Source organism: Miniopterus schreibersii (assembly GCF_964146895.1).
Source record: "Miniopterus schreibersii genome assembly, chromosome: 6".
In the NCBI taxonomy this organism is placed as follows: domain Eukaryota; kingdom Metazoa; phylum Chordata; class Mammalia; order Chiroptera; family Miniopteridae; genus Miniopterus; species Miniopterus schreibersii.
In genome coordinates, this window is record NC_138107.1 from 12493772 (window position 1) to 12506268 (window position 12497).

At 57.6% G+C, this 12497-nt stretch overlaps 1 protein-coding gene across 4 annotated transcripts in view; it reads left to right on the forward strand.

The window, feature by feature from the left end:
* Positions 1–10848, forward strand: part of FOXP4 (forkhead box P4) — a 51398-nt gene extending 40550 nt beyond the window's left edge. For 2 of the 4 annotated variants that reach the window (XM_081140306.1, XM_081140307.1), the window contains exons 9-17: positions 375–462; positions 1513–1596; positions 1704–1911; positions 1992–2068; positions 2849–2950; positions 6379–6500; positions 7825–7891; positions 8429–8598; positions 8984–10848. In XM_081140306.1, the coding sequence (XP_080996432.1) occupies positions 375–462; positions 1513–1596; positions 1704–1911; positions 1992–2068; positions 2849–2950; positions 6379–6500; positions 7825–7891; positions 8429–8598; positions 8984–9131 (1066 nt within the window). In that variant the 3' untranslated portion in view covers positions 9132–10848. The remainder of the gene's footprint in view (positions 1–374; positions 463–1512; positions 1597–1703; positions 1912–1991; positions 2069–2848; positions 2951–6378; positions 6501–7824; positions 7892–8428; positions 8599–8983) is intronic. The other 2 variants (XM_081140308.1, XM_081140309.1) reach the window with 1 other exon arrangement.
* Positions 10849–12497: the final 1649 nt, after the last annotated feature.

The window sequence follows — 12497 nt, forward strand, 5'->3', positions numbered from 1 at the left end:
GGCGGCTGGCAGCAGGCGGCCAGCTGCCACAGCCGTGCCAGGCTCTGTCACTGACTGATTAACTCTGCCGTCTCCCAGACCCTTGCAGCATCAGGGTCAAACAAATTGTTTTCACGCTTCGTCAGAGGTTTACTTAATTAGTTCATTTGCAATTAGATCTCTCTGTAGCTAGGATTTTAGCAAAGACATCAAAGGAGGGTGAGGAGAAGGCTGCTTCCTCCTTTGCCCCATTTTTCCCCACCCCTTTCCCTTTGTATCGCCTAGTCTGTCTGCTTTCCAGGCTGTGGGCGGGCTTAGAGGATGGGATGGGAGGGTGGTGATAGCAGGAAACCCAGGGCCAACTTTCTCTTCTCTGCCCCCTCCTCCGCCTGAAGACACCTCAACACAGAGCATGCCCTGGATGACCGGAGCACGGCCCAGTGCCGGGTGCAGATGCAGGTGGTGCAGCAGCTGGAGATCCAGGTGTGGCCGAAGTTGCGGAGGGACACGGGCATGGGGGCTCCAGCCCCGGCCCCTCCCACAGCACTGACTTTCCAGGAAGGGTTTGGGGAGTCTTACAGAAGGGTCATATGGTCACAGTCAGCATCTTTTATTTTCTAGGTCCTAATTACCATGGTTTTGAGGTGAGGGCAGCTGGATTTTAAAGGGTAAACCAGGGTCAGGGTTGTCTCTGCTGGGAGGTCCAGAAAAGAGACTCATGCTGGTAAAAACAAAAATAGTATTCCTAGCTAACACGTTGAGAGCTTACTTTATGCTGTCCTAAAGAGTTTACCTCTATAACTCAAGGAATCCTCTAAACAACCTTGTGTGGTGGGTACTGTTATTATCTCCACTTTACAGAAAGCAGGCACAGAGAGGTGAAGTAACTTGCCTCTGGTCACCCAGCTAGCAGGTAGCACCGCTGGGATTAGCACCTAGGCAGCCTGGCTCCTGGGTCTGGGTTCTATAGCCCAGGAGTACTCGGGAGGCCCCTCAGGACAGACCGTCAGGCAGCCAATCAATATTTACCCGTTTCCCACTGGCACATAGCAGAGGGCCCTGCCGGGAGATGCTGGTTGTGAAAGATCTATTGAATTTATGAATGGGGGTGAATGAATCATTCATCCATTCCTGTGTCTCCATTCAGTGCATGAGGACCCTCTCACACACAAGTGCCACTGAACTTGGGTGTTGTTCAGCCACAGCCTCTGCCCTTATTGGGGAGAAAAGGCGTGTGCTGTTAGGGCGAGCCCCCCCCACACTGTTTATGAGCCGGAGCCCAGGACATGCAGTCTGGAGGAGAAGCAAGGAGGGCTTCATGGAGCAGGCAGGCCCTGTCCTGGCCTTGAGGGTTGAGGGTGTGAGGGGCCAGAGGGGCAGGGGAAGGAGGGAGCTGGGATGCTGAGGCTGGGAGGTGAGTGGTGGTGGGAATGGGGGCTTCCTGGGAAGTCTGGTGGAACATGGCGGGGAAGAGGACCTGGCTGCCTCCAGGCGCAGACCCTGCTCACCCTCCAGCCTCCCCACCCTCCACAGCTTGCCAAGGAGAGCGAGCGGCTGCAAGCCATGATGGCCCATCTGCACATGCGGCCCTCTGAGCCCAAGCCCTTCAGCCAGCCAGTGAGTGACTCTCCCCTTCTTTTGGCCACCCCGTAACCCTCCAGCCCCCGGCCCCTCTGGACCCCCACCCTCCAAGCTGGTCTCAGCACCTGCCCCATTGCTCACAGCTGAACCCAGTGTCCGGCTCCTCCTCATTCTCCAAGGTGACGGTCTCTGCAGCAGACTCATTCCCGGACGGCCTCGTGCACCCCCCCACCTCAGCTGCTGCCCCCGTCACCCCCCTAAGGCCTCCAGGCCTAGGTTCTGCCTCCCTGCACAGCGGGGGCCCTGCCCGCCGGAGGAGCAGTGACAAGTTCTGCTCCCCCATCTCCTCAGGTAAGGGCCCAGGGAGGAGCACTTTTTCCCCCAAGCTGGGCCCCCCAAACAGCTACCTTAACCTCTGCCTGTCTCCCCAGAGCTGGCCCAGAATCACGAGTTCTACAAGAACGCAGACGTCAGACCCCCCTTCACCTATGCCTCCCTCATCCGTCAGGTGAGCACAGAAGGTAGCTGGAGGGGGTGGGAATGGCCTCGGGTCGCAGCCTCCAGGGGGATCCTGGGCCAGGGGACATAACTTTCCCTCTCAGGGCTGTTCCCTCCTGGGTACACACATTTCCCTCCTCAGCTGTAGGTCTCATGTAGGCATCAGCTGGTCACGTGGCCATCTCTCTGGAAGCACACACTTTTTTTTGCTACTCATACCCACTGTGTTCATTCTCTCATTTCCAGGTACACACACTCCCTCCCATGAGACTATTTTCTGATGGACTGTGGTCACTCTTAGTTGGCTTCCTGTCTCTTCTCTCCCTCTCCCCCTTTCTCCCTCCCTCCCCCCCCTCTTTCACACACACACACACACACACACACACACACACACCCATCTCAGAGGGTGCCCTTTGCAAAAATCTGGATAAATTCCAAGCAGGTCGTGTCCCGTCCCCCCTCCCCCCCCATATCGCTCTCAAGAATACTGCTTTTGTTCCCACTCCAGGACAGGGGCCCTTGGAGCCATTTTTCCTCCAGAGAAATTCATGTGCTCCTCGCACAAGTGTATAGCTCTTGAGGCTTATGTTCTCTTTGTGTCTGGGCTGTAACCAGCCTGCTCTGCTCAGGCCCCATGAGTATCACCAGTCCCATCCACAGGCTTCTACACCCAGTCTCCTCTGCTCTGGGTGAGTTAGCAGCCAGGTAGACGAGAGAGATCCTGGGGGAGAGAACACAGCCTGGGACCCTTTAAGGCCCGACTGAGGGTCCTTTGCTTCTTTGTCTGCAGGCAATTCTGGAAACTCCCGACAGGCAGCTGACCCTGAACGAGATCTATAACTGGTTCACCAGGATGTTTGCCTATTTCCGGAGAAACACTGCCACCTGGAAGGTGAGGCATGCCCCTCTCACCTGGCCCAGGGCCCCAGTCACCCTTGGACATCACATCCCTTTGAGACCAAGGCTGCCTAACAGTCCCCTCAGAGAAGCGACTGAACAGAATGGCCCCACCAGAGCTCAGGCTGGGCTATGTGCCCCCTACCTCTTCAGAGGCCATGGAATGTTCTTTAACTGCCTCTTAATGACCCCTCCCTTCTAACCTGTGCTGCCTTCTTTCTGGGAAGAAACCTTCTTCTTCTCTAGAGCGCTTCCCTATGGGCCCCAGAGACTCCAGCCCCATGAAGTAGGGCCCCCAGGAGTCGGTAATGCTTGAGCCTGGTAGGGAGGTCTGGGTTACATTCACAGGAGACCCTAAGGGTCCAGATTCCTTGGCTAAAGGCGCATGCTCTGAAGCTCAGGATGGAGTGGGGGTGGGAGGAGTGCAGGTCCAGACACGTGGGTGGAGCGAGACCCATGGACTGTATACACTGGGGCACAAACACAGGCAGTCACACACTCCCCAACTCTGCCATCGGCTGCAGGAAGATAATTGTCTCCATCCAATTAGTCATTTCAACACCTCCAGCCCATAAGAGTTTTCCTGAGGGACCAGAAACAGGCAAGGGAGGAACCCTAGAAAAATAGGACATTGAGATTTGGGCTGAGCTGCTAAGCCATTTGTTTCTCTATGGCAAAGGTGGTCTGTGTGTCTGTGAGCCTGTGTCTGTCTATCTGATGGGTGAGAAAATTAGTGTCTTTTTAGTAGAGTGGTGGGAGGGGTGGGGGAAAAGAGAGGGGAGTGTTGGACCCTATGGGAAGTTTAGATACCTGAGGAGGAGTCCCTATCTCAGAACCTTACTTGGATCCCTGGCTCTTGGGTCCCCCTGCTGGCCAGTGCAGAAACTGCAGCTAAGCTGGCTACCCCCCCATCCCACCAGGTTTCAACAAGTGTCACTGAGGCCCCCTCCTCACCAGTGGCCAGGCCTGGGTGGAGTCTGCACGGGGCCCAGCCTTCTCTGCTCTGGGTGTGTGCTAAGTGCAACAGGAGAGACTGCTCCATGATCTTCTATATCCCCATGTCCTATTTCCAAAGCTTGGGTGAGAAGCTATGAGGCTCTGATTGGCTGCGAGTGATGTCATTTCCTGCCAACCACAGTCCTGCCTTCTCTCAGCCGGCAGGGCCTTCCTGGGGCCCTCCTGGTGCTGTCTCCAGCCTCCAGGCCAGTTGGATATTAGCTTTTGTAAACGGTAGAGTCCTGTATGAATCATTATGATTATTATCTAATGTTTACTTTAATGTTGCACATTAATCCTTTGCCTTTAGGGGTGACAGTGTAGAGCCTCGGTTCCGTAAGATAATCTCTTCCTTGGGGGCAGAGTACCATTCACCCCCCTACCCTCCTTCTCCTGTTCTCTCTTAACTGTACCACCTCACTGCAGTTTTTACTCTCCTTTCTTGAGATCAGGGGGAACTGGTTTAGGTGGCTTTCTTAAACCACTTGATGATTGTCATGAGGCCACCCTCCCCCATAGCCCAACTCCCTCAGCCTCTTCATGCCACCTTCAACTGGTTGCCCGGCCTTGGTCACCTCAGTGGCTCTTGCCAGAGTCTTCACCTCCATCTCCCTCACCTGGCCTAAGTCCCAATAGGAAGCTGGCTCAATGACTGGATGGGTGGCCCTCCCAGTCAGCAGTGCTCTGCTGCTGCTCCTGCCTCCTCATGGCACAGCGGGCTCCATCTCAGCTTGAGGTCTACTTTGACCTTTGGGAGTTTTGCAGCTTCATTCATGGTACTTGGTAAATGCATCCTGTCTACACCCAGCTCTCCCTGCCACCTCCCCTTTCCACCCATTTATCTCCCCTTGAGGTCCCTCCTCAACTATTTCAGCTTCCCTTCCTCCCTCCTCCTTCACCCCTCTGGCCCCCACCCTGAGGTGCTATCTGCTTCAGACCAGGGCAGAAGGATTGGGAGCCGGTGTTGGCCAGGCCAGCTGCCGTTCATCCGGGGACAGAGCTGCCATCTGCCAAGCTGATGGTCCTCAATAGCCCTCTCCCTGTGTCCGTCCCCTTCCAGGGCCCATGTTGTGGGCCCATCCTTTTGTTTACGCAGCCCCCGCCAGACCCCTTAAATTGCCGTTAATGTTTCAGCGTAACGAATTAGTCTCTCATCACGAATCAGGCTTCGAAATGAGGGAAAAAAGCCCCGGTGAGGCCATCCTCGGAAATTGGGGTCATTCTCATTTGCAAAGCGGAGGATCGGAGCCCCGTAATGCGGGCAAATTTATTCCGAGGCAGGAGCCCCGGCGTGATTAGGCCCTTTGTAATTATCGCTCCAAGAGATTCCACTCCAGCCGCCCGCCTCCCTCGTGGATTAGCAAGCGAGTCGGAAAAATACACAGGATTTAATTAGAGGCAAATTAAAATTGGTAATGAAATCGGGCCAGTTGCAAGTGGCAAGAGTTGGAAGGGAGAGAGGGAGAGGGGATCTCCAGGGGCGCAGGCTGCCCGCCCTGCCTGCTTTCTTCCCCATTTAGAAATGTAAAGAGGAGACAAGATGGGGACAAGGGGGGGGTGAAGGAGGACAGGTAACAGGGACAGGGACGGCTGGGGAGTGAAGCTGAGAGAGAAGAGAGCAGGGACAGAACTGAGAGACATGGGTGGGGGAGTGGGTAGATTAGGGCCCTAGCCCAGGCTCCCAGGGAGGGGGGCAGAAAATGGGGCCAGGCACCCCCACCTTCACCCAAGTGTCCTACAAACCAGATGACCTCAATTCCAGAAGTTATCCTGCCAGGCGGAGGTGGGAGCGCCAAGGTGACTTTTCCTCTTTTCTCTCTTCCTCCTGCCTTCCAGCTGCTAAACCCACGCTCCTTCTCCCAGTTTATTTCAGCAAGTGTGCATTAGGCCTCTGCTGTGTACCTCCGGCTGTCAACACGCTGTCTGTTCCGAGGCACAGCTCCAAGCCGTGGCTCCCACCTTCCCAGTTGCTGCGGCAGACTTCCCGAGTTACTCCCAAAACTTGTAAAAGCTTAATGGAAATTCTGGGGGCACCTGAGCTAAGGTGTTCCAGGCTCACTGAGGTGCCAAGGCCTGAGCGTGACCTCTTGGCAATCAGAGGCCCCGAGTAACAGCTACATGTCTGATTAATGATGACAAAACAGTTTTGCTAACTAGGTATCATTTAGTTGGTAGACAGTTTTACAGAATTTGGTGGGAAGAAGAGGGGCAGACAATAGTAGTGAAGACACTGGGGGCCCCTGGCCCTAAGGGCTGGAGAGGGGCCTTCCGTCCCTTGAGGCCAGGTCTCCTCTCGCCCCTCCCCTCCCCTGCTGGTCCCTGGGGGAGGGGAGGTGGGACAAGGACTCTCCTGCATGTGCTCACCTGAGCAGAGGTGGGGCCCAGGAGGCTGCCTCTGAGCACCTGCCCCTGTCACTGCACCCCCAGAACGCCGTGCGGCACAACCTCAGCCTGCACAAGTGCTTCGTGCGTGTGGAGAACGTCAAGGGCGCCGTGTGGACTGTGGACGAGCGGGAATATCAGAAGCGGAGACCGCCAAAGATGACTGGGTATGTGGGCCTGGACCTGGGCAGGGTGCACCCACCAGGGCGTGTGCCAGGTCACCCCCTGGCCTCCCCAGTGCACCCAATCCTTCCCACTTTGGGAATGAGGTGAGAAAAGGGTTGCAGGGCCTCAGGGGAGACTGGAATCTAGAAATGACTGATGATTAGAGAGAGGATGTTTATGTCTTATTCTATCTACCCTTACCTCTGACTGAGAGAAGGAGTCGAGGGGTACCTGGCACTAGAAGGTGACAGAGGCCCCAAGGAGGCATGGCCGGAGGTGGGACATGGGCAAATGCCAACCAGTGTGGCCTTGGTAAGGGGGCTGCCATCCCAGAGCCACTCTCCCCCATCTTATCACAGGAGGAGCCCACCAAAATCCCTGAGCCCCACCTCTTCATTTGACAGTAGAGGAGACCCAGAGAGGGCAAGGGGCTGGAGGGAGGTCACATAGCAGATTCATGGCAGAGCTGTCTCTGACCTCCCATCTTTTGTGATCTGCTCCACCGCACAGCATTTTCAGTGGAAACTGAGGAACCTGGGGGGAAGAGTCAGAACGTCCTCTTTGGGCTTCCCTTCCAGCACCAAAGGCCTTCTCAAGATTCCTTCTCCCTGGACAAGAGCCTCTCTACCCTCAGGCAGTTGTGGGGCCTGGAGCAGGGTCAGGACCTAGAGAAGGGAAGGAAAGCCATACCCTTCTGAGTGCCCACATGCCAGCCACGCTTGGTATCTTCATGTCTCATTACCAACGTGGAATCAGGAGACCTGGGTTCAAATTACTTCTCCCAGCTGTGTGACCTCGGGCCACCTCCTTAACCTCTCTGAGACACTCTTGTAAACTGGAGGTAATCATTGTGAAAGAGGCACAGCGTTGAGTCATTGCTTTCCCTCACCAACTCCGAACTCTGTCCTGTGCAGAAAAGCCTTTGGTTTGGAGTGTGTGGTGCCTGACCGAGTACATGACTTAGATGTCCCTAAATTCAGGATGGCAAGAAAGTGTATTTACAAATACGGGACTGTCGAGGCTATAGTTTGGGCCTTGCCGAACATTAAAAAATCCAGACTAGAGGGGAAAGGACTAGGATGGCATGGTGTGAAGACAGGCATTGGGAGGGGTTCCCGTGTTCCAGGGCCCTAGCTCCTCACCTGCTGTGCCAGGTCAGCGTGAGGACTGAGTAAAGTGGGGCACACAGGCTCAGAGACAGTGCCCACCCTGCCCCAGGATAATGAATAGGACCGTCCCTGGCACAGAGCACGCCCTTAGTGAGAGCCAAGGTGTGAGGGAGAGGACGTGAATGAATGGACCAAACCCTCCTTCTCTCTCCTCCAGGAGCCCCACCCTGGTGAAGAACATGATCTCTGGTCTCAGTTACGGAGCACTTAATGCCAGCTACCAGGTGACGGTCCGTCCCAGAGCCCACCAGCTGTGCCCCTGCCCCCTCCTGCCCCCTCCACACACACTGGCCTGGAGAGAGACCTCCCTCCGCCCTCCCTGCCAAGGGGCCCCTGTGGAGGAGGAGGGGAGGGGCCAGGAGAGAGGGGAAGACTACTCTGGGTGGCCAAAACCCCCCTCTGCCCACCCACCGCAGCTGCAGCAGGGTGGGGAGGGGTGCGGTGGACCTCTGCTTTCAGGACTAGGTCTGGGAGAGCAGGGCCCGTGGTGTCATCACAGGTCTCCCTCCCTGGCTCATCACCCCAGAGGTCCTCTGTCTCCTGGAAAGGGACCGAGTCAGGCCCAGATTCCCAGGAAAGCTGGGAGGGAGGAGGGCAGGGTCAGAGCCCCGGCCTTGGGAGGTGTGTGGTATTGGAAAGGCTGAGTCTGTGCTGGGGGTGCTGCCAGTGTGGACACGGGCATAGGAGGCTCTGCAGGGGTGGGGAGGGGACAAAACCCAACTGCGTACAGCCACTGACAGGGCCCACCCTGTGTCCTCCAGGCTGCCCTGGCCGAGAGCAGCTTCCCCCTCCTCAACAGCCCTGGCATGCTGAACCCCGGCTCTGCCAGCAGCCTCCTGCCCCTCAGCCACGACGACGTGGGTGCCCCGGGGGAGCCACTCCCCAGCAACGGCAGCAGCACCCCGCCTCGCCTCTCCCCACCCCAGTACAGGTGAGCACACGGCTTGGACACCCGCACCCCCCGTGCCCATAGGTGTCAGGGAGGGAGCCTCCTCCCGCTGCAGGTGGGATCACCCCCCACCCCAGACCTCTCCTCCAAGACAGGTGACCTCTCCCTTCTTGTTGGTCTCCTTTCCCTCTCTCCTCCTGCCTTTCCCCCCCTCTCCCTGTCTCCCCTTCCCCCCCCCTTCTCACTCCTCTCCTTTATTATCTTCTCTCCCCTTTCCTTTGACGAGAGCCCTGGGGGACATCCATCCCCAGTGGCTCAGAGGTGATGGGGTCCTGGGGAGGTGAGCTGTGGACAGCCCTCTGTGCCCCAAAATTCTGGGGAGCAGGGGAAGGTCACCAAGGTGCCCACATGATCCCTTCTGTCACAGCCACCAGGTGCAGGTGAAAGAGGAGCCTGCGGAGGCAGAGGAAGACAGAAGGCCCGGACCCCCCCTGGGGCCACCCAACCCCAGCACCACAGGGCCTGCAGAAGACAGGGACCTGGAGGAGGAGCTGCCTGGAGAGGAACTCTCCTAAGGGCCTCTAGGGGCAGGCAGGACAGGGGTGAGACCCCTCCTGGAACCCAGGCCCCACTTACCCCACTCCACAGCCCCGCCCAAACCTCAAGGCACTTCTGGGACTCAGATGGGGGCTGGGCCAGCAACTCCCAACGTGACCTGACTGACAGACGCTAAGGGCAGGGACGGTCCCGCCCCCAAGGGGAAACAGAACCCCTGGTCTGGGACCAGCAGAGGACACGGAGGGCCCAGACCCCTCCTCAAACCCTCCCCGCCACCAGCAGCAGCAGCAGCAGCAGGGCCCTCCTCCCCACCAGCTCTCCCGACAGGGCCCCGCAGTGCCATGGAGACCCGCGGGCGGGGCTAAGCCACCCCTCTCAGACCCAGGGCCCCTCGCACCTGGCTCTGGCGGTGTTTTTCTAGCCAGAGGCCCCCCACTTCCTCAATCTGTGCTCCCTTCCACCTTTTCCATACTGTGAAGAAAAAAATTCTCCACCCTTAACTCCCACCCCACCCTGGCCTGGGTGGAGGAACTGAGTTTTGAAACCAGCCCCCTCGCTGTGCCCACCAAAAGCCACAGCGGGGGTAGCACAAGTTGTGTGCCCTGTGGGGTCCCTGGGAGCAGGGCTACCTGGCTCCAGCCCCTCCTCCCCTCCTGAGATGGGACCCAGGCTGAGCTGGGCCTCCACCTCTTTGCTGGCCGCCCCTGCGGCTGCCCCGGGGGTCCAGGAGCACAGGAAGAGGCCCTGTGCCGCCACTAGGTCCAGAGAGTCCACGCCAGGCGACTTCTGCAGGTGGGGCGCATGAAGGGAGCCCAGCCATCCTTGAGGCTGGAGTCAGGGCAGAGGTGGTGCCTGGACTGCCGCAAACATCCTGCCTTTGTCACGGGACTGGTGGGATTAATTTGGCAGCTGCTGTGACCCACCAGGTCACCCCACCCCCAGCCTATAGGTCCCCTATTGCAGTCCTCCCTCCCCCTCCCTCAGCACCCCTTCCCTGTGCCCCCAGTTAAACGGATGACCAAAGACCTTTCTTATGCCAGAAGCAAAAACCAAAACTTTTTGTTGGCTTTTTCCTTTGTCGCCTCCGACACCCCCTCTCCTCCTGCTCCGTCCCCCGGCCCCAGGCTGGAAGCCCGCCCTCCACTTAAGTTATTGTTTTAAACCAAAGTTTACAGTGTCTGTTGGTGGCCAAGACCCTCTCTCCACCCCTTCTCCACCCCACCCTGAGGACCCTGGGACTCAGTAGGACCTGGGGGCCCTGCTCCCCTCCCCTCTGCTCTTGCCCAGCCTGGGAGAGGGAAAGAGCGCAAGGGAGGAGGTGGGCTGCCCGCAGCCCCGCGTCCCTGGGGCCCGTGGGCACAAAGCCCTAGTCCCACCCCTGGGCTGCTTCCCGGGGGCTCTCCAGACCCCTCTTTAGGACCAAGTCCCCCATCATGCTGGGAGTGTGGATTCCAGCCAAGGAGCTGGAAAAAAAGTGAAACTCTCCACAGACCCCCTATGGGGGATCCCGACTTGAGGCCACGGACTGGGTGTGCTGGATGCTCGTGACACCCCAGGCCAGGCCCCTTTGCTGAGAAGACTCCTTGGACTATTTCCCAAGAAACCCTCACATACACCCCTTCACAAGCCACCCCTCCCGAGAGGCAGGGGGCCAGCCGCCCCCTCCCCTGTGTATTCCCCACCTGTGTTTCGTTTGACCAGCACAGAAATATTAAACGTCCTCTATACACCGGGCCCTGCGTGTGTTGCCAGGTGGGGGGGCATTGAAGTGGAAGAGGTCTGCTCTGGGGAGCTGGGGCGCAGAAGGCACCAGCCAGGCACTGGGGGGGGGGGCTGTGTGTGCGAGGGCACCGGTCAGCGCCAGGCGTACAGCAGGGCGGTCCCCCTGCTCCTGCGCCCTCCTGCGCTCATCACCTGGGCACTCTGGTTCCTTTCAAGCCAGATGCTCTTTCATTCTTTTCTGCCAAAGTCACAGCTCACCCCAGTTCCTGCTCGGGTTTGAAATACAAGTCCCTGCCAGGCTGTTTTCAGCAGTGAGTCCTTTACCCGGGGCCCACCGCCCGTGTCTTTGTGGGGGCTGTCTGCATGGGGGGGGTGCGTGTGTGTGTGGGTGGCATCGAGCTGCCAGGTAGGGCTGTTGAATGCCCACGTGCCCACGTGTACAGTGTCAGTGCTGGTGGGCTCTGGGTCGGGAAGGTGGGTACTCTGACCTGTGTAAAGGGGACCCTGGACAGGTGGGGGAGAGAAGGAAAGGAGGAATCAGTCCAAGCTGTTGAAACCAAAGGTGAGTCCTGACACCTCCCAGGGTCGGGTCCCTCACACCTCTATCAGGCAGCGCCCCGGAAGGAGTGTGTACAGTTGACCCTTGGAAAATGGGGGTTAGTGGCGCTTACTCCCCACACAGTTGAAAGTCCATGTATGACTTTTGACTCCCCCAAACCTTCAGTCATCCTTAGGTGTCCACAGGTATCGGTTCCAGGATCCCCAACACTAAAGTCCACAGGTGCTCAAGTCCCTTATATAAAGGGACGCAGAGCAGTAACAGTGCACACAGCCAGCCCTCTGCACCTGAGGCTGGTTGAGCCCGCAGATGCATGCCGAGGACCAGAGGGCCAGCAGAATGTGGAAAATAAAACACATAAGCAAGTTCAAAACGGTGTCCCTCAGAGGTCAGCTGTACTTGGGGAAGTGGGGAGGGAGGGAACGGAGTTGAGAAAGCAAAACTGGAATCAGTCACCCTTCCCACCAATCACCAAACTGCTGGAACTTCCCAAAAGTCAAACTTGGAGAGAAGTAGGGCAGGAAAGGAGAGGTAGGATCAGGAGCTTGAGTCTGTGACGTCTCTGTCCCAGGCCTGTCTCATCCTTTCTACCACTGTTTCCTTCGGTCCCTCTCACACTCTCTTTTTCTCTGTCTCACCCCATCCACTCTGCCTCCTCCCCAGCCCTGATCCTTTGGACACTGGCTAGAGCCTGGGTGAATTCCCTGCCCCTCCTTAGAGAGGACATCTCTGACATGCGGCCAAAAGGAGCTCAGCCAGGGATCAGAGTCCCTCACCCCCTCCCGCAGTCCAGCCCACCAAACACTATAAAGAAGTAGCACTGCAGGGCTTCTGGTGTGGTCTCTGCCCCTCCCTGTCCTCTGTGGAGGCTGCCAGCCCTGTGCATACAACTAGCTGTGTGTAATCTCAACAAGGCATTCTCTACAATGCAATAAAACAATTACCCCCAATTGCACTGCAGCCACTTATTTCCTCCAGGACCCACCAGCTCCCTGGAAAGCCCCAGAGCGTCCAAAAGTGTTGACTATTAGGCTCCCAGCTCCCTTTCTCCACCCTGGAAGAAATAGGTCTGCTCTACAGGCTGGCCCAAGAGACTCTAAAG